Genomic DNA, 27,124 nt, shown 5'->3' on the forward strand with positions numbered 1-27,124 from the left:
GTGATATGGGAAGTCTTGGGGTTGGGGAACACAATTATTTTACATGCTTATCATTCAGGATGGATGGTGGGAGGGAGAAGATGGTGAAGGCCTGGGAAGAGCAGATGCAGGGAGACCAGCCCAGAGGCCACTTGAGGGATGAGGCCAGTTGGAATGTGAGGGTAGCAAAGGCGGTGCGGAGGAGTGGCTGAGTTCCAGACGTGTTTTGGTGGTAGAGTAAAAAATCCTTGCTGATGGATGGGGTGTGCGTTGTCAGGGGAAGTGTGGAATTCAGGATGACTCTCAGGTTTGGCGCTAAGCAACTGATGCACGTGATTGTCTTCTTCCCTTCTAATCCATGAAAACGCCAACAGAAACGTGGGTTTGCATGGGAAGTTTCCAGGTTAATTTTTAAGACAACAAACACAATATTAGGGCTGGAAGGAACCTCAGGAATCATTAATTGAACAGAGACCTGGAAGGTCACACAGCAGTTTACTGCAGAACTGGCACCCGGTTTACAGATCTCTTGCTTGGTGTTTATGCCAACATGCTCCATTTAGCAAAGGGTCAAGTTGCAGTAGAGCATCCACAGTTTAGGCTACCAGGAAGTGGTGCTTCTTGAAACAGTTACTTTATTAACTGTTAAATAGATGCTGTTTATGTATGACAGATAATGCACAAGTAGAAAGAATAACAATACAGATCGGGTTGTGAACCTCCTCTGGCTGAGCATAATTCTTTGTGGCCCTTGAATGCCTCTCACTGATCCCTTCTCTGACCTCTCTTACAGTGGTATCACTCCTTGGCTTTGCTTTGTAGTTCTGCTGCGTGGTTGGATCCCCAAATAGCTGATACGGTTTGCCTGTCTCCCCACCCGTATCTCATCTCAAACCATAATCCCCATGTGTGGAGGGTTTGCCACTTCCTGGTAGCCTAAACCATGGGTTCTCTACCACATCTTGACCCCTTGCTAAATGGAGCATGTTAGCCTAAACACCAAGCAAAGGATCTGTAATACCCACATGTGGAGGGAGGGGGATGATTGGATCGTGGGCGTAGTTTGCCCCATGCTGTTCTCATGGTAGTGAGTTCTCATGAGATCTGATGGTTTTATAAGTGTTTGACACTTGCTCTTTTCTCCCCTTCTCTCCCTCTTTTCCTCCCTCCCTCCCTCTACCCTCTCTTCTCTCCACTTCCCCACTCCCTACCTCTCTTCCCCTCTTCCCTCCTTCCCCCCACCCCACCTCACCTGCCACCATGTAAAACATGCCTGCCTCCCCTTCTGCCATGACTGTAAGTCTCCTGAGGCCTCCCCAGCCATGTGGAACTGTGAGCCAATTAAACTTCCTTTGTTTATAAATTACCCAGTCTTGGGTAGTATCTTTGTAGCAGTGTGAGAATGGAGTAATAGTATATTGTTTTGTGTGGTTTTGAACTTTACCTAAATGAAGTCACTGTGTGTCTTCTTCTCATATTTTCTTTTGCTCAACACTTTGTTTTAGATTCATCTGTATTGCTGGCTGCAGCTATTATTCACTAGTTTTTCAGAATCGCATTCTGTCGCATGAACGTATCGGTTTATTTACCAGTTCCACTGTGGATAGACAGCTGGGCTATTTGTAGACGTCTGCTCCTTCGAGTGTGCAGCTGTGGGGATTCTCGTTCACATCTCTTGGTGTACATGCTCAAGAGCTTTTCCAGGATGTATGGGTAGGACTGCAACTGCTCATTGCTTATCTTCAGCTTTACGGGATAATGCCAGATTATTTACAGAGACATTATGTTGGTTCACACTATCTCCAGTGGCATAGAATTTCTACTGTTCCACATTCTTGCGACATTCAATATTGTCAAACTAAAAAAGTTTTGCCCACCCAATGAATACGTACTTCATTTAGGTTTCAGTTTGCATATCCTGGGTATTAATGAGATAAAACATCTTTTTAAATGTTTATTGCCGGGCTGGGCGCGGTGGCTCAAGCCTGTAATCCTAGCACTTTGGGAGGCCGAGGCGGGTGGATCACGAGGTCGTGAGATCGAGACCATCCTGGTCAACACAGTGAAACCCCGTCTCTACTAATATATATAAAAAAATTAGCTAGGCATGGTGGCGCGTGCCTGTAATCCCAGCTATTCAGGAGGCTGAGGCAGGAGAATTGCCTGAACCCAGGAGGCGGAGGTTGCGGTGAGCCGAGATCACGCCATTGCACTCCAGCCTGGGTAACAAGAGCGAAACTCCATCTCAAAAAAAAAAAAAAAAAAAAAAAGTTTATTGCCAGCCATATTCTTCTGATATGAAATGAAACTTCATATCCATACAGCATATTTTGGTGGCCAGGAGGTGTCATCATCACATTTTAAGAACTGTGTGTCTTTTCCACAAAACTTGTTCTAACTGAAGCCTTCACCCTCTTTGGTGATGCAACTGTCCTGGCTGCTAAGGCCAGATGCCTTGGAGCTCTCCCTATCTTTCCCTTTTTCTGATCACATCCCCCATGTGATAGGAAATCCTCCTTTCAAAATGTATTCAGAATCCGACCGCTTCTCACCTTGTCTGCTGCCTCCACCCTGGTCCAGGTCACTAGGCTCTGAATTCCTACAACAAGTCTTCCTCATTTGCTGTCCAGGCCCTCAGCAGCAATCAGATCACATCACACCTGTCAATAAGCCACAGTGGCTCCTAACCTCTCCCAGAGTAAAAGACAAAGCCTACAATGGCCCATGTGGTCTTATAGGAGAACTGTGTTTAGGGATGTGGAAAAGAGGGTGTTAGCAGGGGTGATGGAGGTGACCAGGTCACCTATCTTCAGCTGGGCTGGCTGGGACTTATGATGCAGTGCCCCATGGCTGTTGAGGGTTCCTAGGGGCCATAAGAAAGGGCAAATTCTAATGCACAAGCATTTTCCTATAGCTTTGTATTTTCTAATGTCCCACTGGCCTGAGCAGGTCACCCAGCCAGGCTGATTCTAGGACTGGAAAGCAGAGTCCATTTCTTGCTGAGAGGAAGGACAAAGCCAGACAGCAGAGGGGCGAGCGTACAGGGAGTGGTGAATGCGTGGCCATTCTTGAAGTCTACTACCCCGGGTGTTACAACTACCAGTGGTGGGTAAACCTCCAGGGATGACTGCATCAAAGAAAAGTAAAAGGTCTAGACAGTTTGGAGTGTTGCATTCAAAAAATGAGAAATACTGCATGCCTTCACTCTCGGGAATCCCTGTTTAAATGCCATACACTTTAAAATCAAATGTGCTTGCCCTCTAATTTGGAGAGAATTAATGCAGAAATTATCCATGTTCTTTAGGGCTCCAAACATTCTACAAAATAGAGGTGAACACTGAATTTAGCCAGTTGAAAACTGTTCCTGGATTATGATCAAGGAGCCTGTGGCAGCAGGGCACGTGCTGAGAACAAGCCTCAGGTTCTCTGGGTTCTCCCACCACCACAATGTCCAGGTACAGTCAACTCATAGAAACCACGTGTTGGGGCCTCCGAGTTCACCAAGCACCATGACAAGTTTGAGTTGTGAGAAAATGTTAACTCAAAATTGCGAAGAGAAATGGCAACATTTAAATTCACACATATTTGTCTTTGAAGAACTTTGCACCAACGTCATTAACTGTTAAATTTATTCATAAAAATCTAAATGACAGCTGGGCGCGGTGGCTCATGCCTCCCTCTAATCCCAGCACTTTCGGGGGATGAGGTGGGAGGATCACCGAGATCAGGAGTTCAAGACCAGCCTTGCCAACATGGTGAAACCCTGTCTCTACTAAAAATACAATAATTAGCTGGGTGTGGTGGCAGACACCTGTAATCCCAGCTACTCGGGAGGCTGAGGCAGGAGAATCACTTGAACCCGGGAGGCGGAGGCTGCAGTGAGCCGAGATCGCACCACTACACTCCAGCCTGGGAGACAGAGACTCAGTTTAAAAAAAATAAATAAATAAAAATAAATCTAAATGACATTTGAAAGCAATTTGTAGATTTTCACACTTCCTAACAATTCTCAAAGATGCCAAAAACAAAAATCACCGCCACCAGCAATTTAAGTGACTTCCTCGTAGCCAAATAAATCCCAAGGTAAAATTATAAACATTCCCTTAAATTCAAATTTTAGAACAAAAACAAAGATGATGGGGAATGGAGGGTGAATTATTGTGTTTGACATTTGACGGTGCTAAATACATATATTACGTGCTGTTTAGGGTCCACTGAGGGTCATAAAACCCACCCTAGTGACCGAGCTACCTGAAGGACTTGGCAAGGGCCTCGTGAACTCGGTTATCTGTTTTCCAGGTGGGGCAGCCCAAGACCCTCATCAGACCCAGAGAAGTCGGGTTTCCGCCCAAAGCTCGGCCTAAAACCACCGATTTCCGACCTTTCAACCTACTTTGGCGGAGCGAGAGTTTCGGTGGGGAACTCCCTGCTTCCCTCTGCCCAGGTCCTCTGAGGCTGAGTGTGGTACTGAGTGCTGAGTAAGGGGTGCTGGGTGCTAAGCACTGAGTACTGAGCGAGGGGCACCATGCAGCTGTCATAAATAATTAGCTCCTGTGAGAAGCAGGAACTCCGAGACTACGGCCCGGCCAGGTGGCAGAGGTCTCAGGGCCCTCGTCCCGTTCCCGGTCCCCATGGGACGCCAGGACTACGCCTCCCGGGCTGCGGTAGCCCCTGAGGGCGTGGCCCAAAGCCCCGCCCCGCGGCATCTAGGCCCCGCCCATTCGGCGCCTCCCCGCCCAGAGACCCGCCCGGAAGGCCGCGAGGCGCGCTTCTCTGACGCGTCGGCGCCCTTCGTCTGACGTATCCCGGCCCCGCCCCCTCCCCTTTTTGTCCCGCCCCCGGCTGCGCGGCGCCCGCCCTCCCTCAGCCCGAGCGGCTCGCCTGAGGCTGCTGAGGCGGCGCCCGGTGTCGAGGTCGCGGTCCCTGCTCCAACCGCGGCTCACGGGCCCGTGCTGGCCCCGGTCCCCGGCGCGGCCGTTCGAGACCCTGCGGCGGCGGGCGATGGTGCGGCGGAGCGCGCGGACGCGGGCGGCGCGGCGGCGGGCATGAAGGAGGATGGAAGGGCAGGACGAGGTGTCGGCGCGGGAGCAGCACTTCCACAGCCAAGTGCGGGAGTCCACGGTGCGTGGGGACCGAGGCCGCCCTGACAGCCCCGCGCACCCGCCCCCGGCCCCTTCACCCTCAGGCCCGCGCCCCGCCCTCCCGCCCCGGCCTCTACGGCTCTCGCTCCCCTTCCCTGCCCCTTTCCTCGGCTTCCCTTCCCCTGCGCCTTTGCTGCCCCTGCCTCTACCCCCGCCTCCTCCCGGCTGAGCAACTACCTCTCCTGCCACCTCCCGCTCCCGCGGTTCCTGCCCCGCCCCCGACCCCGCCCCTCCCCGCGGCCCCTCTCCTGCCCTTCCCTGCTCGCGGGGACGGCTGCGGTGCGCGCCGCGCTCCGGGACCCCGAGGGCTTCCTTCCTGGGCGGGCGTGGGGCTTGCGCCTCGGGGTGTGGACGGCGGCCCCTCCGGTGCGCGCCCCCGCGCTCCGCCGCCGGGCCAGGTAGGCAGGTGGATTCGCAAGCGTCCCGCGGAGCCTGAGTGGGCCCGGTGGGTCCGGGACGGACAGGGCTGTGCCGAGCCTACTCGCCTCTCGCCTTTGGACCCAGGCACCTTGTCCGGGTCAACACCTCCTGGCCTCCCGGCGCCTCACGTCTCCATGCCTCTTTCATCTTCCCCAGTCCCCACGTGGATTGAGTTCCAAACCTTCCCGTGTGGGGTGAGAATATTGGTTATTTATGGGAGTGAGGACCTCAGCAAAAGTCCATTTTGCTCTGGAAGCAACTTCTTATGGAAGCAGCTTCCTTTTTTGCCCATGTGTGTGCTGTTGGCAAGGGTCAGGAAGCAGAGTTGACCTTGGAAAGTCTCCTTTGATGTTTTTATCTTCATGATGCACCTAGAATATATGTTAATTGGGTTTATCTGTGTTTTCATAACTGTTGTAAAATATATCCATTTTTTATATTCGTATTTACCCCTCCTAAGTTCTCTACGATTCAGTCACACTCTTCGTTCGAGATGAAAAAAATTCTGCTTTAGAATTGTCTAATTTGTGTACTTACTGATCTTGAAAATTGAGAATCACTTTGGAAGTCGTACTTTGAATAAAGAGGACATATAAAGTCTGAGGTGGTGGAATTTGGTACAAATTTAGTTTTAATTTTTATAATCGAAGCTAAAATACACAGAGAGAAGTTCATATAATCATAAACATACCCTTCAGATAATTTTATACTAAACACACCTGTGTACTCCCGAATCCACCAGGAGTTTGAGACGGTCAGCCTGAGCAACATAGTGAATCCTCATCTCTACCATTATAAAGAAAGAAAAAAGAAGCAGAATTTTACTAGCATCCCAGAAACCAATTCCTTTCCCCCTTCTAGTTACTTTCTCCTCCATGAAGGGTAAACGTTGCTCTGGCTTCTAACACCATAGATTAGTTTTTGATTAGTTTTGAACTTTATGTAAATGGAATCTTAAGTAAACACTCTTTTGTGTCCAGTTTCTTTTACAATGTTTGTGAAATTTCTCCGTATTGTTTGTGGTTATAATTTATTCTCAGTACTGTAGTTCTGGGCACTTCAGTAGTTTATAGGTTTTGGCTATAAATATATATATATATATTTGAGATGGAGTCTCGCTCTGTTTCCCAGGCTGGAGTGCAGTGGCACGATCTCGGCTCACTGCAACCTCTGCCTTCCGGGTTCAAGTGATTCTCCTACCTCAGCCTCGCTAGTACCTGGGATTACAGGTGCACACCACCACACCCAGCTATTATTTCTGTTTTTATTAGAGACGGTGTTTCGCCATATTGGCCAGGCTGGTCTTGAACTCCTGACCTCAGGTGATCCACCCGCCTCAGCCTCCCAAAGCACTGGGATTACAGGTGTGAGCTACCGCGCCCGGCTGGCTATGAATATTGTACATAGCTTTTGGTGGACATGTTTGTGCATTTCTGTTAGGTATAGACCTAGGAATGAAATCCCTAGGTTAGAGTTTGTTCATCTTTAGTAGATACTTTTAAACAGTTTTCAAAAGTGGTTGTACCAGTGTACACCTCCACCAGTACTGAGAGTATCAGGTGTGGTTGTTTCTCATCTTTACCAACACTTAGTATTTTCTGTCCTTTTTTTTTTTTTTTTTTTTGAGACGGAGTTTCGCTCTTGTTACCCAGGCTGGAGTGCAATGGCGCGATCTCGGCTCACCGCAACCTCCGCCTCCTGGGTTCAGGCAATTCTCCTGCCTCAGCCTCCCGAGTAGCTGGGATTACAGGCATGCGCCACCATGCCCAGCTAATTTTTTGTATTTTTAGTAGAGACGGGGTTTCACCATGTTGACCAGGATGGTCTCGATCTCTTGACCTCGTGATCCACCCGCCTCGGCCTCCCAAAGTGCTGGGATTACAGGCGTGAGCCACCGCGCCCGGCTGTCCTTTTTTTTTTTTTGAGACGGAGTTTTGCTCTTGTTACCCAGACTGGAGTGCAATGGCGCGATCTCGGCTCACCTGGGAGCCACCATGCCCAGCTAATTTTTGTATTTTTTTTTTAGTAGAGATGGGGTTTCACCTTGTTGACCAGGATGATCTCTATCTCTTGACCTTGTGATCCACCCACCTTGGCCTCCCAAAGTGCTGGGATTATAGGCGTGAGCCACCGCGCCCAGCCTTCTGTCCTTTTTAATTTTTGTCATTCTAGCACGTGTGTTATAGTGTTTATCATATGAATAATTTTAATTTGCATTTTCCTGATAACTCATGAATTTGAGTAGCTGTTTATTTGTTTTTTATCCATTTGGAAATCTCTTGTGAAGGGTCAAATTTTTTCCCCCATTTAAAAATTAAGTTTATCTTTTTTAATATTGATTTGCAAGATCTTTGCAATATAACTTATATTGTAATACAGATGGATATGATTTCTTTGTCAGATATACATACTAAACATATTTCTTTCCCACTCTGTGGATGTCTTTCTTTCTTAATGATCTGATGAACAGAAATTATTTTTAATATGTTCAATTTATTATTAAAATGTTTTTGAGGTTTTCTTTTCTTTTTTTTTTTTTTGAGACGGAGTTTTGTTCTTGTTGCCCAGGCTGGAGTGCAATTGCACCATCTCGGCTCACTGCAACCTCTGCCTCCCTGATTCTCCTGCCTCAGCCTCCCGAGTATTACAGTTGCCCACCACCATGCCCGGCTAATTTTGTACTTTTAGTAGAGACAGAGTTTCTCCGTGTTGGTCAGGTTGGTCTTGAACTTCCAACCTCAGGCGATCCGCCCGCCTTGGCCTCCCAAAGTGCTGAGATTACAGGCGTGAGCCACTGCACCTGAACTTTTTTCAGTACTTTTTATATCCCAGTTAAGAAGTCTGTGCTTACTCTAAGACTATGATGTTGTCTTGTGCTTTTCTCTAAATGCTTTATTGAATTACTCTTCTCATTTAAATTTGCAGTATATCTAGATTTTTTGTGTATGGTGCAAGGTAGGAGTCATATTTTTTCCGCCCACAGGAATGTCCAATCGCTCCAGCACTATTTATGATTTTTGTCATAGATAGGTAACACTATATTCATAGGGTTTAATTTTAGAGTCTGTGCTATTTTATCTGTCTATGTGTCTTTGGTTTTATTTTACTTTTCGTTGTGAGACAGGGTCTCACTCTGTATCCCAGGCTGTAGTGTAGTGGTGCAATCATGGCTCCCTGCAGCCTTGACTTCCCAGGCTCAGGTGATCCTCCCGCTTCAGCTTCCCTGTGGGTAACACCACCATGGGCACCGAGGAAGGAGAACTGTTTAGACCCCAGGCACAATTAGTGCTTGAAGAATATCTTAGTTTATAGTGTTATTACTTAGCTATTTCCTTTATATAATCCTTTATATATAATTATATATTAGTTTATAGAATTAGTGCCTGAAGTATAACTTACTGCTTACATATATCTAGCACTTATATCTAGCATACTTAGTTCTGTATAATCTTTTTATATAATTAGATAGGTATTGTAGTCAGAGCTGTACTGACACATTTAGTGCTGATTTATACAATCCTTTTATATAACTATATAGTAGTTTGTAGTAGGAGGAATGCCTACAGCAGTCCCAGAACAGAAGCAGTACATGGGAAAACAGCCAAACCAGGACAAGAACCAAAGACCCAGGCGGTGGTGTTCCTGCCTAAAAGGGCATACGCTTTATGGCAGGCTTAGAGCAAGAGCCTCTTCTGATAAAGGAGTTATAGTACCTTGCATCCAGTTCCTGTGAAAAGTAGGCCTCAGGCGTGAGATCTTGGAAATAACCGAGGGAGAAGAACCCCTCTGGTGTGACCAGCCACGGTGGCTGTACACCCTGTCAGTCTTTTCTCCCTTTTGTGCTAGCTCAAATCATCTTCCCATAAATATCTTAAGAGAAGAGCACAGGTCTGTCAGCTCCCACTGCATTGGCTTACAGTATCCTTTTATTAGAAACCCTTTGAAGTCTCCAGCCCCCAGATAAGAAGTGTTACGCACAACACCTGTTGCGCATGGCCCCCGCTTTGCCTCAGTGACCTAATGGGGGTGGACCCCTTTTCTGTACATGACCCTTTACTACTGTGCGCGGCACGGCCCCCTACTGTGCATGGCCCACCTCTTTGCCCAAGTGACAGAATGGGGTGGCACCCTTGATTGTAACTCACGTGATTATGTATGTCCTATTACTGAGCCTATAGATGATGACCTCACTCATGACCCTGCCCCCTGCTTGTACCTAATAAATACAGATGCTCCTGGGCATTTGGGGCTCTCGCTGATCTCTGCTCACATGTGGCGTGGCCCCCCAAGTCCAGATGCTCTTCACCAGTTCTTCAGTGTCCTGTCTCTTTACTTCTTGGATCCTGCACCTCAGCACAGCACAAGGGACACCCCACGACCCTGTGGGGTCCTACAGCCCTACATTCCCAAGTAGCTGGGACTACAGGCATGAATCATACAGGTGTGCACTAGCAGACCTGACTAATTTTAAAATTTTTTGTAGAGGTAAGGTTGCACCAAGTTGCCCAGACCTGTCTCCTGGGCTCAAGTGATCCTCCTGCTCTTTGGCTTTGGTTTTAATTAATTAGATATTCTAGAATTTAGATTGAGAAAGGGACTCATGTTAAAATAGTCCAGAGCTTTATTTGTCTACTCCTGAAAACAGCACAGTTTTTGTACTGATGATAGAGTTCTTTTAGTTCTGACTCTCTTCACCCCTCTTTCCCTCAACCGGGCACCCCTGGCTGGTTGAATCTACTCCGTCTTCTATGGAACCAGCGTAGACAGTGACCGGGCTTAGGGTTCCCAGTTTTTGCATGTCTTTCTCAAATTATTTATATTTAGAGTGAATGTAAATACTTGCTTTTCCTTTAAGACTTGTTGCCAATTTTAAAAATTATTTAATTCTTTTGATTTTGCTACATAATGCTATAATTAACTTTTTTATCATAATAAAATATACATGACATGTAATTTACCATATCTAAATATACCAGTTTAATGGCATTAAATACATTTGCATTGTTGTGCAACCACCACCACTATCCATTTCCAGAACTTTTTCATCAGCTGAAACCTGATACCCATTAAACAGTAACTCTCCATTCCCCACTCTCTCTCTCTCCAGCTGCTGGTTTTGCCTATATGAATCTGACTATTCCAAGTTGAACCATACAATATTTGCCCTTTTGTATCTGGCTTGTTTCACTTAGCATAATGCCTTCAAGGTAAGGTTCATCTATGTTGTAGCATGTCAGAATTTCTTTTCTTTTTTTTTTTTTTGAGCTAGAGTCTCTGTTGCCCAGGCTGGAGTGCAGTGGTACGATCTCAGCTCACTGCAACCTCCACCTCCTGGGTTCAATCAATTCTCCTGCCTCAGTCTCCCAAGCTGTTGGGACTACAGCCGTGCACCACCACGCCTGGCTAATTTTTGTATTTTTTTTTTTGACAGAGAGTCTTGCTCTGTTGCCCAGGCTGGAGAGTAATGACGTGATCTTGGCTCACTGCAATCTCTGCCTCCCTGGTTCAAGCAATTCTCCTGCCTCAGCCTCCTGAGCAGCTGAGATTACAGGCGTGCGCTACCACGCCTAGCTAATTTTTGTATTTTTAGTAGAGATGGGGTTTCACCATGTTGTCCAGGCTTGTCGTGAACTCCTGGCCGAAAGTGATGCATCCATCTTGGCCTCCCAAAGTGCTAGGATTACAGGCATGAGCCACCATGCCTGGCCCAGAATTTTTTAAGGCTGAATAATACTTTCTTTTTGTGAATACCATATTTTGCTCATCTATTCCTTCATCAATTGACCTGGGTTGTTTCCACTTTTTGGCTATTGTGAATAATGCTGCTGTGATCATGGGTGTAAAAATACCTGTTAAGAGTTTCTGCTTTCAATTCAGAAGTAGAATTGCTGGATCGTACGGTAATTCTGTGTTTAATTTTTTGAGGAACTGCCATACTATTTTCCACAGAGGCTGTACCATTTTATATTCCCACTAGCAATGAGCCAGAGTTCCAGTTCTTCCACATCTTCACCAACACACATTGTTTTCTGTTTTTCTTCTTTTTTTAAAATGGGTGTGAAATGATACCTCATGGTGGGTTTGAATTTCCCTAATGATGAGTGAAGTTCAGCATTGTTTCATGTGCTTATTCACTGTATGTACATCTTCTTTGGAGAAATATCTGTTCTTTGCATGTTTTTGTATTAGGTTGCTTGATTTTTGCTGTTGAGTTTTAGGAGTTCTTTATATTCTGAATATTAACCCGTTATCAGACATGTGATTTGCAGACACTTCTCTGCCATCCTATAGGGTTGCCTTTTTACTCTATTGATAGTGTCCTTTGATGCACAAAAGTTTTTAATTTTGAAGTCCAGTTTATCTGTTTTTTCATTTGTTGCCTGTGTTTTTTTGTGTGTCATATCCAAGAACTAATCACCAGCTCCTTCCAAGGAAAAGCTTAGAAAGTTTTCCTCTAAGAATTGTATAGTTTTAGCTCTTACGTTTAGGTCTTTGATCCATTTTGAGTTAATCATGTAATGATTTTGTGTTCTGTGTTAATAATGAATATCTCATAGTTCTCTTGTTGCTTTAGTGATCATATTTGACTTCTGCTATTAATATCAAGTAGTAAGGATCCATTTCCTTTCTTTTGAGGGCTAACTATGAAATCCTAAGACTGCTAGCTGACTGAGTAGACCCTCTCTTGGCTAATGGGATCCCAGGAAATCTTAAAAACTGAGTTCCCAGCCAGGATGGGATGGGAGATCTGACATGCCGCATTATACCCACTCCCTTTTGTGGCTTAAATACAACAACTAACCAGCATTAATGTGGCTCACACCTGTAATCCGAGCACTTTGGAAGCCCGAGGCGAGTGGATCATGAGGTCAAGAGATCGAGACCATCCTGGCCAACATGGTGAAGCCACGTCTCTACTAAAAATACAAAAATTAGCTTGGCGTGGTAGCACGCTCCAGTAGTCCCAGCTACTCAGGAGGCTGGGGCAGGAGAATTGCTTGAACCCAGGAGGCGGAGGATTCAGTGAGCCGAGATTGCGCCACTGCACCCCAGCCTGGCAACAGAGCAAGACTCTATCTCAAAAAAAAAGACTGAGGGAACAGACTCTTTGTGGCAATAAAATACCAAACTATAAGCGAGATGTAGGGCCATGCCAGGTAAAGGTTACGTAAAGCACTCCCTACACTTTAATAGACACAGTTCTACTGCTCAAGGTGTTTCTTTTTATCTAGCAGCTAAACAAGCACTGGCGTCCAGGTGAGCAATATTAAGATAACTGCAGCTCACCCACTGCTAGACCCTGACTGGCTGACCCTCACTCCCCTGTTCACAAGCCATAACTACAGCTTTGATTGGACAAGAGGCTGATTTCAGTATCTCTCCTGACTAGAGCACTGACCGTGAACTGGTTGTGGCCAGTTTACAGAGGTGAGCACTTGAGTGCTTTCCTATCCCTGCTTCACCACCTGACTGGAGGGCCTAATTTTAATGCATTTAGATGTTAAGTCTCCACCCCCAGGTGAACACGGACAGTAGGTAACGTACCTGTTATTCAGCCTGCATGTGCATGACCTTCCCCACTTTGTGCATGTTCATAGCTCCTCCTATAACCTGTTAAATATATATACTTGGCCAACCTGTTCAGCATAAATCCCTGTTTTATCCTCTCTTGAAGTGTCTGTTTTTGTGCTCTGCGGGAGAGTGCTGCTCAGCCATCAGGATTGCCACCTTGTAGGCTGTAACTCTTTTTAAAATTATTGTTGAGGCAGAGTGTCGCTCCATCACCCAAACTGGAATGCTGTGGGATGAACACGGCTCACTGCTGCCTCTACCTCTCAGGCTCAACAGATCTACCTGCTTAAGTCCTCCCAGTATGGAACTACAGGCACACACCACCACACCTGGCTAATTTTTGTGTTTTTTGTGGAGACTGGCTTTCATCACGTTGACTAGGCTGGTCTTGAACTCCTGGGCTCGAGCTGTCTGTCCACCTTGGCCTCCCAAAGTGTTGGGATTACAGGTGTGAGCCACCGCAAGTCTTTTTTTTTTTTTTTTTTTTTGTGACAGAATCTCACTCTGTCATCCAGGCTGGAGTGCTGTGGCATGATCTCAGCTCATTGTAGCCTCTGCCTCCCAGGTTCAAGCAATTCTTGTGCCTCAGCCTCTCGAGTCCCTGGGATTACAGGTACCCACCACTACACCTGGCTAATTTTTTATATTTTTTGAGATGGAGTCTCACTCTGTCACCCAGACTGGAGTGCAGTGGCACGATCTTGGCTCACTGCAACCTCCGCCTCCCGGGTTCAAGCGATTCTCCTGCCTCAGTCTCCCAGTAGCTGGGATTACATGCACCCACCACTATCCTTGGTTAATTTTTTTGAATTTTTAGTAGAGCCGGAGTTTCACCGTGTTGGCCAGGCTGGCCTCAAATTCCTGACCTCAAGTGATCTGCCTGCCTTGGCCTCCCAAAGTGCTGGGATTACAGGCGTGATTCAGCGTGTCTGCCCATATGTGTATAGACAGGTTCTTGCTGTGTTACTCAGGCTGGTCTTGAACTCCTGGCCTCAAGTAATTCTCCTGCTCCAGCTTCCCAAAGTGCTGAATTAGAGGTGTGAGCCACCATGCCTAGCCTGGCTGCACAGTCTAAATTCTTATCCTGGTTATGGCTTAAGCTCCCCTTTTGGCAGTAATATTTTTGGGACCCCTTTTGGCTGTAATATTTTGGCTGTAATAATTCTGGGGTTGACTGGGACTCTTTCTTTTAGACAGTCTCGCTCTGTCACCCAGGCTGGAGTACAGTGGCGTGATCTCAGCTCACTACAGCCTCCACCTCCCAGGTTCCAGTGATCATCCTGTCTCAGGCTCCCCAGGAGCTGGGATTACAGGTGGCTGCCACCATGCCTGGCTAATTTTTGTATTTTTAGTAGAAATGGGGTTTTGCCAAGTTGGCCAGGCTGGTCTCGAACTCCTGACCTCAGGTGATCTGTCCACCTCGACCTCCCAAAGTCCTGGGATTATAGGCATGAGCCACCATGCCTGGCCAGACTGGGACTTTTACAACAGAGATTTTAGGACCTTCCCAGTTAGTTGGCTCCTTTTAGGCCAAATAGGAGGTGAGGAGATAATGGGGATAGAAGGAATCATCCTTCACCTTCTGCGTCTCTCGGTGGTTTACAAACCTGCTGTTTTCTACCAGTGTCTTGTCCTCAACTCTATAGCTTACCCTTTGTTCAGGAGATAAAAAAAACTGTAGTCCTTCCCACTTGAATAGCAGTTGGGCAGAAGATGGGAACCAGTCACGAATCTTGCATGTAAGTTCAGAATGCAGTTATCTTGGAGTCTGCAGTCTTTTCTGACCTTTGTCATTGCCCTCCAGCCAAAGACCACCAAGAACCCTCCTGTAGTTGGACAAATTGGGCTTGTTGCATATTGCAGTGAGTTTCATGGGGAACTGTGGGGTGTTTCAGTAGGTGGGTGTTTAAAAGGAACTTTTCAAATAGGATTTGGGCTTCTACTAGGTAGTTTGGGAAGAGTTTAAGGAAGTGAGACTTTGATCTGTATGGGATGCTGTTAGCAAGCTGGAATAATTGTATGATTGGATAGCTTAAGAAATCTTTTCTAGAAGGAAAGAAGACTGGAATAAGGCTAAAGCTGTAACTGGGAAAGAAGCAACAGTCATTCACGTTAGCCGGGATAGAGAGATGGTCATTTTTGTGATATGGACAGTGTTCATGTTTTTTACCTATGTTGAGGAGTGATTAGAGAGTGGTCTTCTTGCTTTTCTTTTTTTTTGAGATGGAGTCTCACTGTGTCGCCCAGGCTGGAGTGCAGTGGTGCTGTCTCGGCTCACTGCAACCTCCACCTTCCGGGTTCAAGTGATTCTCCTGCTTCAGCCTCCTGAGTAGCTGGGACTGTAGATGCCCACCACCATGCCTGGCTAATGTTTGTATTTTTAGTGGAAATGGGGTTTCACCATATTGGCCAGGCTGGTCTTGAAGTCCTGACCTTCTGATTCGCCTATGTCGGCCTTCCAAAATACTGGGATTACAGGCTTGAGCCATCGTGCCCAGCCGGTCTTGTTTAGTCTTTATTTATCATGGCCTTAAAATGGTCTTGTCTGATACTGATGTTCTCTGAACTTGTTTGTGTTCAACAGAAGAGTCTGCTGTGAAGGCCCAGGTGTGTGCCTTGCTCTGAGTTGCTTGCCAGTTTACAGCAACACCAAGGGCCAACTGTGATGTTACCCGGCCAGCTCCCAGATGTCAGGGGCTGCTTTTCCTTTTCTCACATTGTTGTAAAGTCTTCTAGTGGAATGGTGTATTAGAAACAAATTCAATAGCCCACATGTGTTGAAGTGATTTCCTAACATAGAAGAACAAAAAGGAATGGGATAGAGGTATAGAGGTTTCATTTGTATTCGACTTTTCCAACTTGGGTTAAATCAGCTTACCCCGCTCTGTGGTAGGCAGCATAATGGCCCCTGAAATTGGTAATCCATGTGGTAATCCCTGGAGCCTGTCGTATGTTACTTTACATGGGTAAAGGGACTTTGTAGATGTGAGTACGTCAAAGGGGAATTATCCTGGATTATCTGGGTGGGCTCAGTGTGATCACAGGGTCCTTACAGGAGAGGCAGGAGGGTCAGAGTCAGAGAGGGAGATGTGATGACAGAAGCAGAGTTGGAGTGATGCCCTTTGAGGAAGGAGGAGAGACCACGAGCCAAGGAGTGTGGGTGGCCTCCAGAAGCTAGAAACACCAAGGAGATGGATTATTTCCTAGATTCTCCAGAAGGAACTGACCTTGCTCACACGCTGATTTTAGCTCAGTGAAACTCAATACATTTGCGTTGTTTTAAGTCACTAAGTTTGTGGTATTTGGTTATAGCAGCCACAGGAGATTCCTACTCCTTCATCAGGAGGCTCTGACTTTCACAGCTGTCCCTGTATGTCTTACCACTCCCTAGTTCTGTACTTGAGGTTAAAGGAAGCTGGACATTTTAATTACACTTGCGATAATTTTTCCTATCTTCCTATTCTGTCCTCCTTTTCCTTTCCTTTTCTTTTTTTCTTTGAGACAGTCTCTTGCTCTGTTGCCCAGGCTGAAGTGCAGTGGCACCATCTCAGCTCACTGCAGCCTCCATCTCTCGAGTTGAAGGAATTCTCCTGTCTCAGCCTCCTGAGTACCTGGGATTATAGGCGTGTGTCACCATGCCCAGCTAATTTTTGTATTTTCAGTAGAGACGAGTTTCACCTGTTGGCCAGGCTGGTCTTGAACTCCTGATCTCAGGTTATCTGCCCGCCTCGGCCTCCCAAAGTGCTGGGGTTACACGTGTGAGCCACTGTGCCTGGCCACGTCCTCCTTTTTTTAAACTTGATTTTATTGCAGTAAGAATACCTAATGTGATATCTACCCTCTTAACAAATTTTTAAATGTGCAATCATATTGTTGACTATAGGTACAATGTTGTACATCAGTTTCTAGAGCTTACTCATCTTGCTTGACTGAAGCTTTATGCCCATTGATTAGTAACTCCCAATTTCCTTCTCTGTCCCAGCCCCTGAGAACCACCATTTCCACTCTGAGTCTGTGAATTTGACTATTTTAGATGCCTTATATAAGTGGGATCATGCACTATTTGTCTTCCTTTGACTGTCTTTTTTCACTAAAGTTAATGTCCTTTAGATTCATTTATGTTGTTGCATATTGCATAATTTCCTTTTTTTTTTTTTTTTCCCCCTTGAGATGGACTCTCGCTCTCTTGCCCAGGCTGGAATGTGGTGACTGCAGCTTTGATCTCCTGGGCTCAAATGATCCTCCTACGTCAGCCTCCCAAGTAGCTGGGACTACAGGCACCCACCACCATGCCTGGCTAATTTTTTGTTTATTTTTTTGTAGAGATGAGGTCTCACTATGATGCCCAGGCTGATCTCTTAACTCCTGAGCTTAAGTGATTCTCCTGCCTTGGCCTCCCAAAGTGCTGGGATTATAGACGTGAGCCACCATGCCCAGCTGAATGTCCGTTTTCAAATTTTTTTTAAGCCAAATAGTATCCCATTGTATACCACATTTTCATTATCCATCTGTTGATAGAAATTGAGGTTGCTTCTGCATCTTTGCTATTGTGTATATTGCTTCAGTGGATGTAGGAGCGCTAATATCTCTTTGAGATTGCGATGGTGATTCTTTAGGATAAATACTCAGAAGTGAGATTGCTAAATCATATTGTAGTTCTGTTTTACATTTTTTCAGAAACCCACGTATTTTCCATAGCAGCTGTGTCATTTTCCATTCTCACCAACAGTGTGCGAGGGTTCCGATTTCTCTAATCCTTGTCAACACTTGTCCCTTTTTGTGATAGCCATCCTAACAGGTGTGACGTGATATCTCATTGTGGTTTTGATTTACATTGCCCTGATAATTGGTGACATTGAGCATTTTTTCATAGGCATGTTGGTTTTTTGTATGTCTTTAGAGAAATGTCTAGTCAGGTCCTTAGCCTGTTTTTTAAATCAAGTGATTAGTTGTTTTTACTTTTGTGCTGTGGGAGTTTCTTACGTATTTTCGATATTAACCCCTTTTCAGATATAAAGTTTGTAGATATTTTCTCTCATTTCCATCACTGTGTTGATTGTCTGCTTTGCTGTACAGAAGCTGTTTTATGTAGTCTCACTTATATTTTTGTTTTTATTGCCTGCACTGTTGATGTTATATCTGTGAAATCATTGCCAAGACCAATGTTATCAAGGTTTCCCTCTGTGTTTTCTCTGAGAGTTTTATAGTTTCAGGTTTTACTTTTAAGTCTTTAATCCTTTGTAAGTTGATTTTTGTGTATGGTGTAAGAGAAGGCTGCATTCTTTTGAATGTGAATATCTAGTTTTCCCAACACAATTTGTTGAGGACACTTTTCTTTCTCCATTGTGTATTATTTGAAGCCTTGTGTAAGATCAGGTGACTGTACATAAATTGATTTATTCGTGGGCTCTCTATTCTGTTCCATTGTTCCATATATCTGTCTTTATGTCAGTACCATACTATTTTGGTAACAGTAGCTTTGTGTGATAATATATTTTGAAATCAGGAGGTGTGATGCCTCCAATGTTGTTATTTCTCAAGGTTAATTTGGCTATTTGACGTCATTTGTCAGTCCATAAATGTTTAAAAAAAATTTTTTTTTTCTATTTCTGTAAAAAGGTGCCATTGGGGGCCAGGCACAGTGGCTCATGCCTGTAGTCTCAGCACTTTGGGACGCTGTGGTGGGCAGATTGCCTGAGGTCAGGAGTTTGAGACCCGCCTGGCTAACATGGTGAAACTCCGTCTTTACTAAAAATACAAAAATTAGCCGGGCATGGTGGTGCATGCCTGTAATCCCAGCTACTCAGGAGGCTGAGGCAGGAGAATTGCTTGAACCCCGGAGGCAGAAGTTGCAGTGAGCTGAGATCACGCCACTGCACTCCAGCCTGGGTGACAGAGTGAGACACCATCTCAGAAAATAAAAATACCATTGGGATTTTGATAGGGATTGCATTCAATCTGTAAATTCCTTGGGTAGTCTGGATATTTTGACAATATTGTCTTCCAATCCATGAACATAGGGTGTCTTTCGATTTCTCTGTGCCTTTCATTTCTTTTTTTTTTTTTAATTTTTTATTTCCATAGGGTTTTGGGGAACAGGTGGCATTTGGTTACATGAGTAAGTTCTTTAGTGGTGATTTGTGAGATTTTGGTGCACCCATCACCCAAGCAGTCACCAAAGTCCGTTGTGTCATTCTTCTGCCTTTGCATCCTCGTAGCTTATCTCCCACTTATGAGTGAGAACATGTGATGTTTGGTTTTCCGTTCCTGAGTTACTTTACTTAGAATGATGGTCTCCAGTCCCATCCAGGTTGCTGCAAATGCCATTAATTTATTCCTTTTTATGGCTGAATAGTATTCTATTGTGTATATATACCACAGTTTCTTTATCCACTTGTTTATTGATGGGCATTTGGATTGGTTCCATGTTTTTCAATTGCAAATTGTGCTGCTATAAACATGGGCGTGCAAGAATCTTTTTTGTATAATGACTTCTTTTCCTCTGGGAAGATACCCAGTAGTGGTATGGCTGGATCAAATGGTAGATCTACTTTTAGTTCTTTAATGAGTCTCCACACTGTTTTCCATGGTGATTTCACTCGTTCACATTCCCACCAGCAGTGCAGAAGTGTTCCCTTTTCACTGCATCCATGCCAACATCTATTATTTTTTGAGTTTTTGATTATGATCATTCTTGCAGAGTAAGGTGGTATCACATTATGGTTTTGATTTGCTTTTCCCTGATAGTTAGTGATGTTGAGCATTTTTTCATAGGTTTGTTGGCTATTTGTATATCTTCTTTTTAGAATTGTCTATTTATGTCCTTAGACCAATTTTGATGGGATTGTTTGTTTTTCTCTTGCTAATTTGTTTGAGTTCATTGTAGGTTCTGGATATCAGTCCGTTGTCAGATGTATAGATTGTAAAGGTTTTCTTCCACTCTATAGGTTGTGTGTTTACTCTGCTGACTGTTCCTTTTGCCTTGCAAAAGCTCTTTAGTTTAATTAAGTCTCAGCTATTTATCTTTGTTTTTATTGCATTTGTTTTTGAATTCTTAGTCATGAAATCCTTTCCTAAGCCAATATCTAGAAGGGTTTTTCTGATGTTATCTTCTAGAATTTTTATAGTTTCAGGTCTTAGATTTAAATCCTTGATCCATCTTGAGTTGATTTTTATATAAGGTGAGAGATGAGGATCCGGTTTCATTCTACGTGTGGCTTGCCAGTTATCCCAGCACCATTTGTTGAGTAGGGTATCTTTTTCCCACTTTATGTTTTTGTTTGCTTTGTTGAAGATCATTTGGCTTTATTTGGGTTTATTTCTGGGTTCTCTACTCTGTTCCATTGGTCTTTGTGCCTGTTTTATACCAGTACCATGCTTTTTAGTGACTATGGCCTTGTAGTATAGTTTGAAAGCAGGTAATGTCATGCCTCCAGATTTGTTCTTTTTGCTCAGACTTGCTTTGGCTACGTGGGCTCTTTTTTGGTTCCAATGAATTTTAGGATTGTTTTTACTAGTTCTGTGAAGAATGATGGTGGTATTTGGATGGGAATTGTTTGGAATTTGTAGATTGCTTTTGGCAGTATGGTCATTTTCCACAGTATTGATTCTACCCATCCATGAGCATGGAATGTGTTTCCATTTGTTTGTGTCATCTGTGATTTCTTTCGGCAGTGTTTTGTAGTTTTCCTTGTAGAGGACTTTCACCTTCTTGATTAGGTATATTCCCAGGTGTTTTATTTATTTATTTTGCAGCTATTGTAAAAGAGGTTGAGTTCTTGATTTGATTCTCTGGTCGCTGTTGATGTATAGGAGAGCTACTGATTTGTGCACATTAATTTAGTATCCTGAAACTTTGCTGAATTCATTTATCAGGTATAGGAGCTACCTGGAGGAGTCTTTAGAGTTTTCTAGGTATACAGTCATATCATCAGTAAACAGCAACAGTTTGACTTCCTCTTTACTGGCTTGGATGCCCTTTATTTCTTTCTTCTGTTTGATTGCTCTGGCTAGGTCTTCCAGTACTATGTTGAATAGAAGTGGTGAGAGTCGGCATCCCTGTCTTGTTCTAGTTCTCAGAGGGAATGCTTTCAACTTTCCCCATTCAGTATTATGTTGGCTGTGGGTTTGTCATAGATGGCTTTTATTACATAGAGATATGTCCCTTGTGTGTTGATCTTGCTAAGGGTTTTAATTATAAAGGGATGCTGGATTTTGTCAAATGCTTTTTCTGTGTTTTTTGACGCAGATCATGAGATGATCATGTAATTTTTGTTTTTAATTCTGTTTATGTGATGTACCACATTTATTGACTTGCGTATGTTAAATCATCCCTACATCCAATATCATATCTTTTTGATATGTTTTTGGATTCGGTTAACTAGTATTTTGTTAAGAATTTTAGCATCTATGTTCAGCAGGGATATTGGTCTGAAGTTCTCTTTTTTGGTTATATCCTTTCCTGGTTTTGGTATTAGGAGGATACTGGCTTCATAGAATGATTTAGGAAGGATTCCCTCCTTCTCTATCTTGTGGAATAGAATTGGTACCAATTCTTCTTTAATTGTCTGATAGAATTTAGCTGTGAATCTGTCTGGTCCTGGACTTTTTTTTGTTGGTAATTTTTTTATTACCATTTCAATCTTGCTGCTTGTTATTGATCTATTTGGGATATCTAATTCTTCCTGATTTAAGCTAGGAGTGTGTATCTTTCCAGGAATTTATTCATGTCCTCTTGATTCTCTAGTTTATGTGCCTAAGGTGTTCATAATAGCCTTGAATGATCTTTTGCATTTCTGTGGTGTCGGTTGTAGTATCTCCTATTTTGTTTCTAATTGAGCTTATTTGGATTTTCTCTCTTTTTTTCCTGTGGGTATTCTTGCTAATGGTCTATCCATTTTATTTATCTTTTCAAAGAACCAACTTTTTGTTTGTTTATCTTTTGTATTTTTGTTTGTTTCAATTTCATTTAGTTCTGCTCTGATCTTGGTTATTTCCTTTCTTCTGCTGGGTTTGGGTTTGGTTTTTCTTGTTTCTCTAGTTCCTTGAGGTGTGACCTTAGATTGTCTGTGCTCTTTCAGACTTTTTCATGTAAGCATTTAGGGCTATGAACTTTTCTTTCCATCACTTTTTGTGGTATTCCACAGGTTTTGATAAGTTGTGTCACTATTATTGTTCGGTTTGAAGAATTTTTAAGTTTTCATCTTGATTTCATTGTTGACCCAATGGTCATTGAGGAGCAGGTTGTTTAATTTCCATGTATTTGCATGGTTTTGAAGATTCTTTTTGGAGTTAATTTCTAGTTTTATTCCACTATGGTCAGGGAGAGTACTTGGTATAATTTCAATTTTCTTAAATTTATTAAGACTTGTTTTGTGGCCTATCATGTGGTCTGTCTTGGAGAAAGTTCCATGTGCCGATGAATAGAATGTATATTCTGCAGTAATTGGGTGGAATGTTCTGTAAATATCTGTTAAGTCCATTTGTTCCAGAATATAGTTTAAATCCATTGTTTCTTTGCTGACTTTCTGCCTTGATGACCTGTTTAGTGCTGTCAGTGGAGTATTGAAGTCCCCTACTATTATTGTGTTGCTGTCTATCTCATTTCTTAGGTCTAGTAGTATACGTTTTGTAAATTTGGGAACTCCAGGGTTAGGTGCATATATATTTATGGTTGTGATACTTTCCTGTTGGACAAGGCCTTTTATCATTATATAGTATCCCTTTTTGTCTTTTTTAACTGCTTTTGCTTTACAGTCTGTTTTGTCTGGTATCAGAATAGCTACACCTGCTAACTTTTGGTGTCTGTTTGCATGGAATGTCTTTTTTCCACCCCTTTACCTTAATTTGATGTGAGTCCTTATGTGTTAGGTGAGTCTCTTGAAGACAGCAGATGGTTGGCGAATTCTTAGCCATTCGGCAATTCTGTATCTTTTTAAGTGGAGCATTTAGGCCATTTACATCCAACTAGTATTGTGATGTGAGGTACTACTCCATTCATCGTGGTATTTGTTGCCTGTTTACCTTTTTTTTTTAGTTGTATTTTTGTTTTATAGGTCCTGTGAGAATTATGCTTTAAAGAGGTTCTGTTTTGATGTGTTTTCATGATTTGTTTTAAGATTTATAGCTCCTTTTAGCAATTCTGGTAGTTCTGGCTTGGTAGTGGCAGATTCAACATTTGTTTGTCTGAAAAAGACTGTATCTTTCCTTCATTTATGAGGCATAGTTTTACTGGATCCAAATTCTTGGCTGATAATTGTTTTGTTTAATGAGGCTGAAGATAGGGCCCCAATCCCTTCTAGCTTGTAGGGTTTCTGCTGAGAAATCTGCTGTTAATCTGATAGGTTTTTCTTTTTTTTTTTTTTGAGACGGAGTTTCGCTCTTGTTACCCAGGCAGGAGTGCAATGGCGCGATCTCGGCTCACCGCAACCTCTGCCTCCTGGGTTCAGGCAATTCTCCTGCCTCAGCCTCCTGAGTAGCTGGGATTACAGGCATGCGCCACCATGCCCAGCTAATTTTTTGTATTAGTAGAGACGGGGTTTCACCATGTTGACCAGGATGGTCTCGATCTCTTGACCTCGTGATCCACCCGCCTCGGCCTCCCAAAGTGCTGGGATTACAGGCTTGGGCCACTGCGCCCGGCCAAATTTTTTTTTTTTTTAAATGAATGAGAGGTTCTCATATTGCCCAGCTTGGCATCGAACTCATAGCCTCGCCTCCTCAAGCACCAGGACATCTCGCCGGAGCCATCGCGGCTCCCGAGGTTTTTCTTTGTAGGTTATGTGGTGCTTTTGCCTCACAGCTCTTAAGATTTTTTCCTTCATCTTGACTTTAAATAATCTGATGACAGTGTGCCTAGGAGATGATCTTTTTGTGATTAATTCCCCAGGTGTTCTTTGAGCTTCTAGTATTTGGATGTCTAAGTCTCTAGCAAAACCAGGGAAGTTTTCCTTGATTATTCCCCCAAATATGTTTTCCAAACTTTTATATTTCTCTTCTTTCTGAGAAATGGCAGTTATTCTTAGGTTTGGTCACTTAAGATAATCCCAGACTTCTTGGAGACATTCATTTTTTTCTTATTTTCTTTGTCTTAATTCATTCTTATTCTTTTTTCTTTGTCTTTATTGGCTTGGGTTAATTCAAAAAGCTTGTCTTCGAGGTCTGAAGTTCTTTCTTTTGCTTGTTCAATTCTGTTGCTGAGACCTTCCAGAAAATTTTGCATTTCTCTAAGTGTGTCCTTTATTTTCTGAAGTTTTGATTGTTTTTTAGTTATGCTGTCTGTTTCACTGAAGATTTCTTTCCTCATTTCTTGTGTCGGTTTTTTGATTTTCTTAAATTGAACTTTACCTTTCTCTGGTACCTTTTTGATTAGCTTAATAACTGATCTTCTGAATTCTTTTTCAGGTAAATCAGGGATTTCTTCTTGAATTGGATCTGTTGCTGGTTAGCCAGTGTGATATATATATATATATATTTTGAGATGTTAAAGAACCTTGTTTTGTCGTATTACCAGAATTGTTTTTCTGGTTCCTTCTCGTTTGGGTAGGCTGTGTCATTTGGGTAGGGAAGGCCTACAGCTCAAGGTTGCTGTTTAGACTCTTTTGTCCCACAGGGTGTTCCACAGATGTAGTACTCTCCCCCTTTTCCTAAGGATGTCGCTTCCTGCTAGCCGAGCTATAGTGATTGTTACCTCTCTTCTGGATATAGCCACAGCAGGTCTACCAGGCAGGGCTCGTACTCTGCACAGAGTCCTGTGATGTGAACCATCCGCTGGCTGTCTGAGTGGGAGCTGCAATCTAGTCCTGCCTCCCATCCACCATTTTTCCTCCAAATCCAGCCTTTAATTTCTTTCATCGATGTTTTATAGCAAGTTTATTCTTAGGTAATTTATTCTTTTTTGGTGCAATTGTAAATGAGATTGTTTTACTAATTTCCTTTTTAGATAGTTTCTTAGTGGATGTTGATTTTCTATCCTGCAACATTATTGAATTTATTAGTTTTTTTTTTTTTTCTTTAAAATTCAGTCTCCATAGAGACTATCAAAAATTACCAGTGCTGACTATATTGCAAGTCAGCATGGCAGGGTATCAGGAAAAGTTTTCCATTAGCAATAATCACATTTCATATAACCCTGACTGGCTACAAAGTATCGTAGCCTCTGTACAAAGCTAAATTTATTAGTTCTAACAGTTTTAAAAAGCTGTTAAATGGTTTTTTATATCTAATATTATGTTTTCTGCAAATGAACAGTTTTACTTCTTCCTTTCTGATTTGAATGCCTTTTATTTTATTTTCTTGCCTAATTGCTTTAGGTAGGACTTCTAGTGCTGTGTTGAATAAAAGTTGTAAGAGTGGACATCTCTGCCTTTTGCCTGATCTCAGTGGGAAAGCTTTTAGTTTTTCACAATTAAGTAGGATAGCTGTGGGTTTTTCATACATGGACTTTATTACATTGAGATAATTTCCTTTTGTTTGTAGTTTGTTGACAGATTTTACCATGAATGGGTGCTTTTTCTGCCTTTTGGGACGATCATATGACTGTTATCTTTTATTCTGTTAATGTGGTATACCGCAGTATAATTGAATTTCATATATTGAGCCATTCTTGCATCCTAGGGATAAATCCCACTTAGTCATGGTTTATGATCTTTTTAATGTGCTGTTGGATTCAGTGAGCTAGCATTTTGTTGAGGATTTTCGTATCTGTATTCTTCAGGGATATTGGCCTCTAGTTTTCTCTTCTGGCTTCTTTGTCTGGCTTTGGTATCAGGGAAATTCTGGCTTTGTAAAATATGTATGAAAGTGTTCTCTCCACTTCAGTTTTTTGAAGGCGTTTGAGACAGATTAGTGCTAATTGCTCCTTAAGTGTTTGGTAGCATTCATCAATGAAGCCATCTGGTCCTGGGCTTTTATTTTTTGGGAGGTTTTTGATTACTAATTCATTCTGCATACTTCTTATAGGTTTGTTCAGACTTTCTGTTTCTTCATGATTTAGTCTTGGTAGGGTATTATGTTTCTAGGAATTTATTCATTTCTTCTAGATTATCTAGTTTGTTGGCATATATAGTTGTTTTTAGTAGTCTCATGATCCTTTTTATTTCTTTTCTTTTTTTGAGATGGAGTTTTGCTCTTGTTGCCCAGGCTGGAGTGCAATGGCACAATCTCTGCTCACCGCAACCTCCACCTCCTGGGTTTAAGTGATTTTTCTGCCTCAGCCTCCTCCTGAGTAGCTGGGATTACAGGCATGCCCCACAACGCCCAGCTAATTTTGTATTTTTAGTAGAGACAGGGTGCTCCATGTTGGTCAGGCTGGTCTCGAACTCCTGACCTTAGGTGATCCTCCCTCCTTAGCCTCCCAAAGTGCTGGGATTCCAGGTGTGAGCCACCGCACCTGGCCTGATCTTTTTTATTTCTGAGACATTAGTTGTAATGTCTTTTTCATTTCTTATTTGAGTCTTATTTGATCTTGAGTCTTCTCTTTTTTTCTTATCTAGTTAAGGGTTTGTCAGTTTTATCTTTTCAGAAAAGCAACTCTGAGTTTTTTCCCCCCCTGTTTTTCTGTTTTTTATTTCCTCTATTTCTGCTCTAATCTTTGCCACTTCCTTCCTTCTGCTAACTTTGGTCTTAGTTTTCTAGTTCCTTAAGCTGTAAAGTGAGGTTATTTGAGATTTTTCTTCTTTTTTTAATGTCAGCATTTATTGTTATGAGAAATTTGTTGTTCCTTCTTACTGCTGCTTTTGTTGCATCACATAAGTTTTGGTATATTGTGTTTTTGTTATTTGTCTTGAGATATTTTCTAATTTCCTTTTCTTCTTTTTCAACCCAGTGGTTGTTCCAGAATGTGTTGTTTAGTTTTCATGTATTTGTAAATCTTTCAGTTTTCATTCTTTTATAGTCAGAAAATACACGTGGTATGATTTCAGTCTTCTTAAATTTGCTAAGGCTTGTTTTGTTACCTATTCTGTGATGTCTCCTGGAGAAGGATTCTTGTTTGCTTGAGAAGAATGTGTAGT

General features: G+C 43.1%; 1 protein-coding gene and 1 non-coding gene across 7 annotated transcripts in view; one reads left to right on the forward strand and one right to left on the reverse strand.

Moving 5' to 3' along the window:
* LMBR1 (limb development membrane protein 1) overlaps nt 1–27,124 on the forward strand; it is a 249,167-nt gene that overhangs the window by 37,037 nt on the left and 185,006 nt on the right. For 4 of the 6 annotated variants that reach the window (XM_064367741.1, XM_064367593.1, XM_064367643.1 and 1 more), the window contains exon 1: nt 5,003–5,100. The exons of 1 other annotated variant lie outside the window; for it this stretch is intronic. In XM_064367741.1, coding sequence (XP_064223811.1) covers nt 5,035–5,100 — 66 coding nt within the window. In that variant the 5' untranslated portion in view covers nt 5,003–5,034. Of the gene's footprint in view, nt 1–5,002; nt 5,101–27,124 lie in introns of those variants that run through there. One more of the 6 variants, XM_064367681.1, reaches the window with a different exon arrangement.
* LOC135274602 (U4 spliceosomal RNA) lies at nt 25,136–25,281 on the reverse strand. The gene has a single exon (XR_010342390.1). It is a non-coding gene; the product is annotated as a U4 spliceosomal RNA (small nuclear RNA).

Source organism: Aotus nancymaae, unplaced genomic scaffold (assembly GCF_030222135.1).
Source record: "Aotus nancymaae isolate 86718 unplaced genomic scaffold, 86718_ANA_hifiasm-v0.15.2.pri h1tg000002l, whole genome shotgun sequence".
In the NCBI taxonomy this organism is placed as follows: Eukaryota; Metazoa; Chordata; class Mammalia; order Primates; family Aotidae; genus Aotus; species Aotus nancymaae.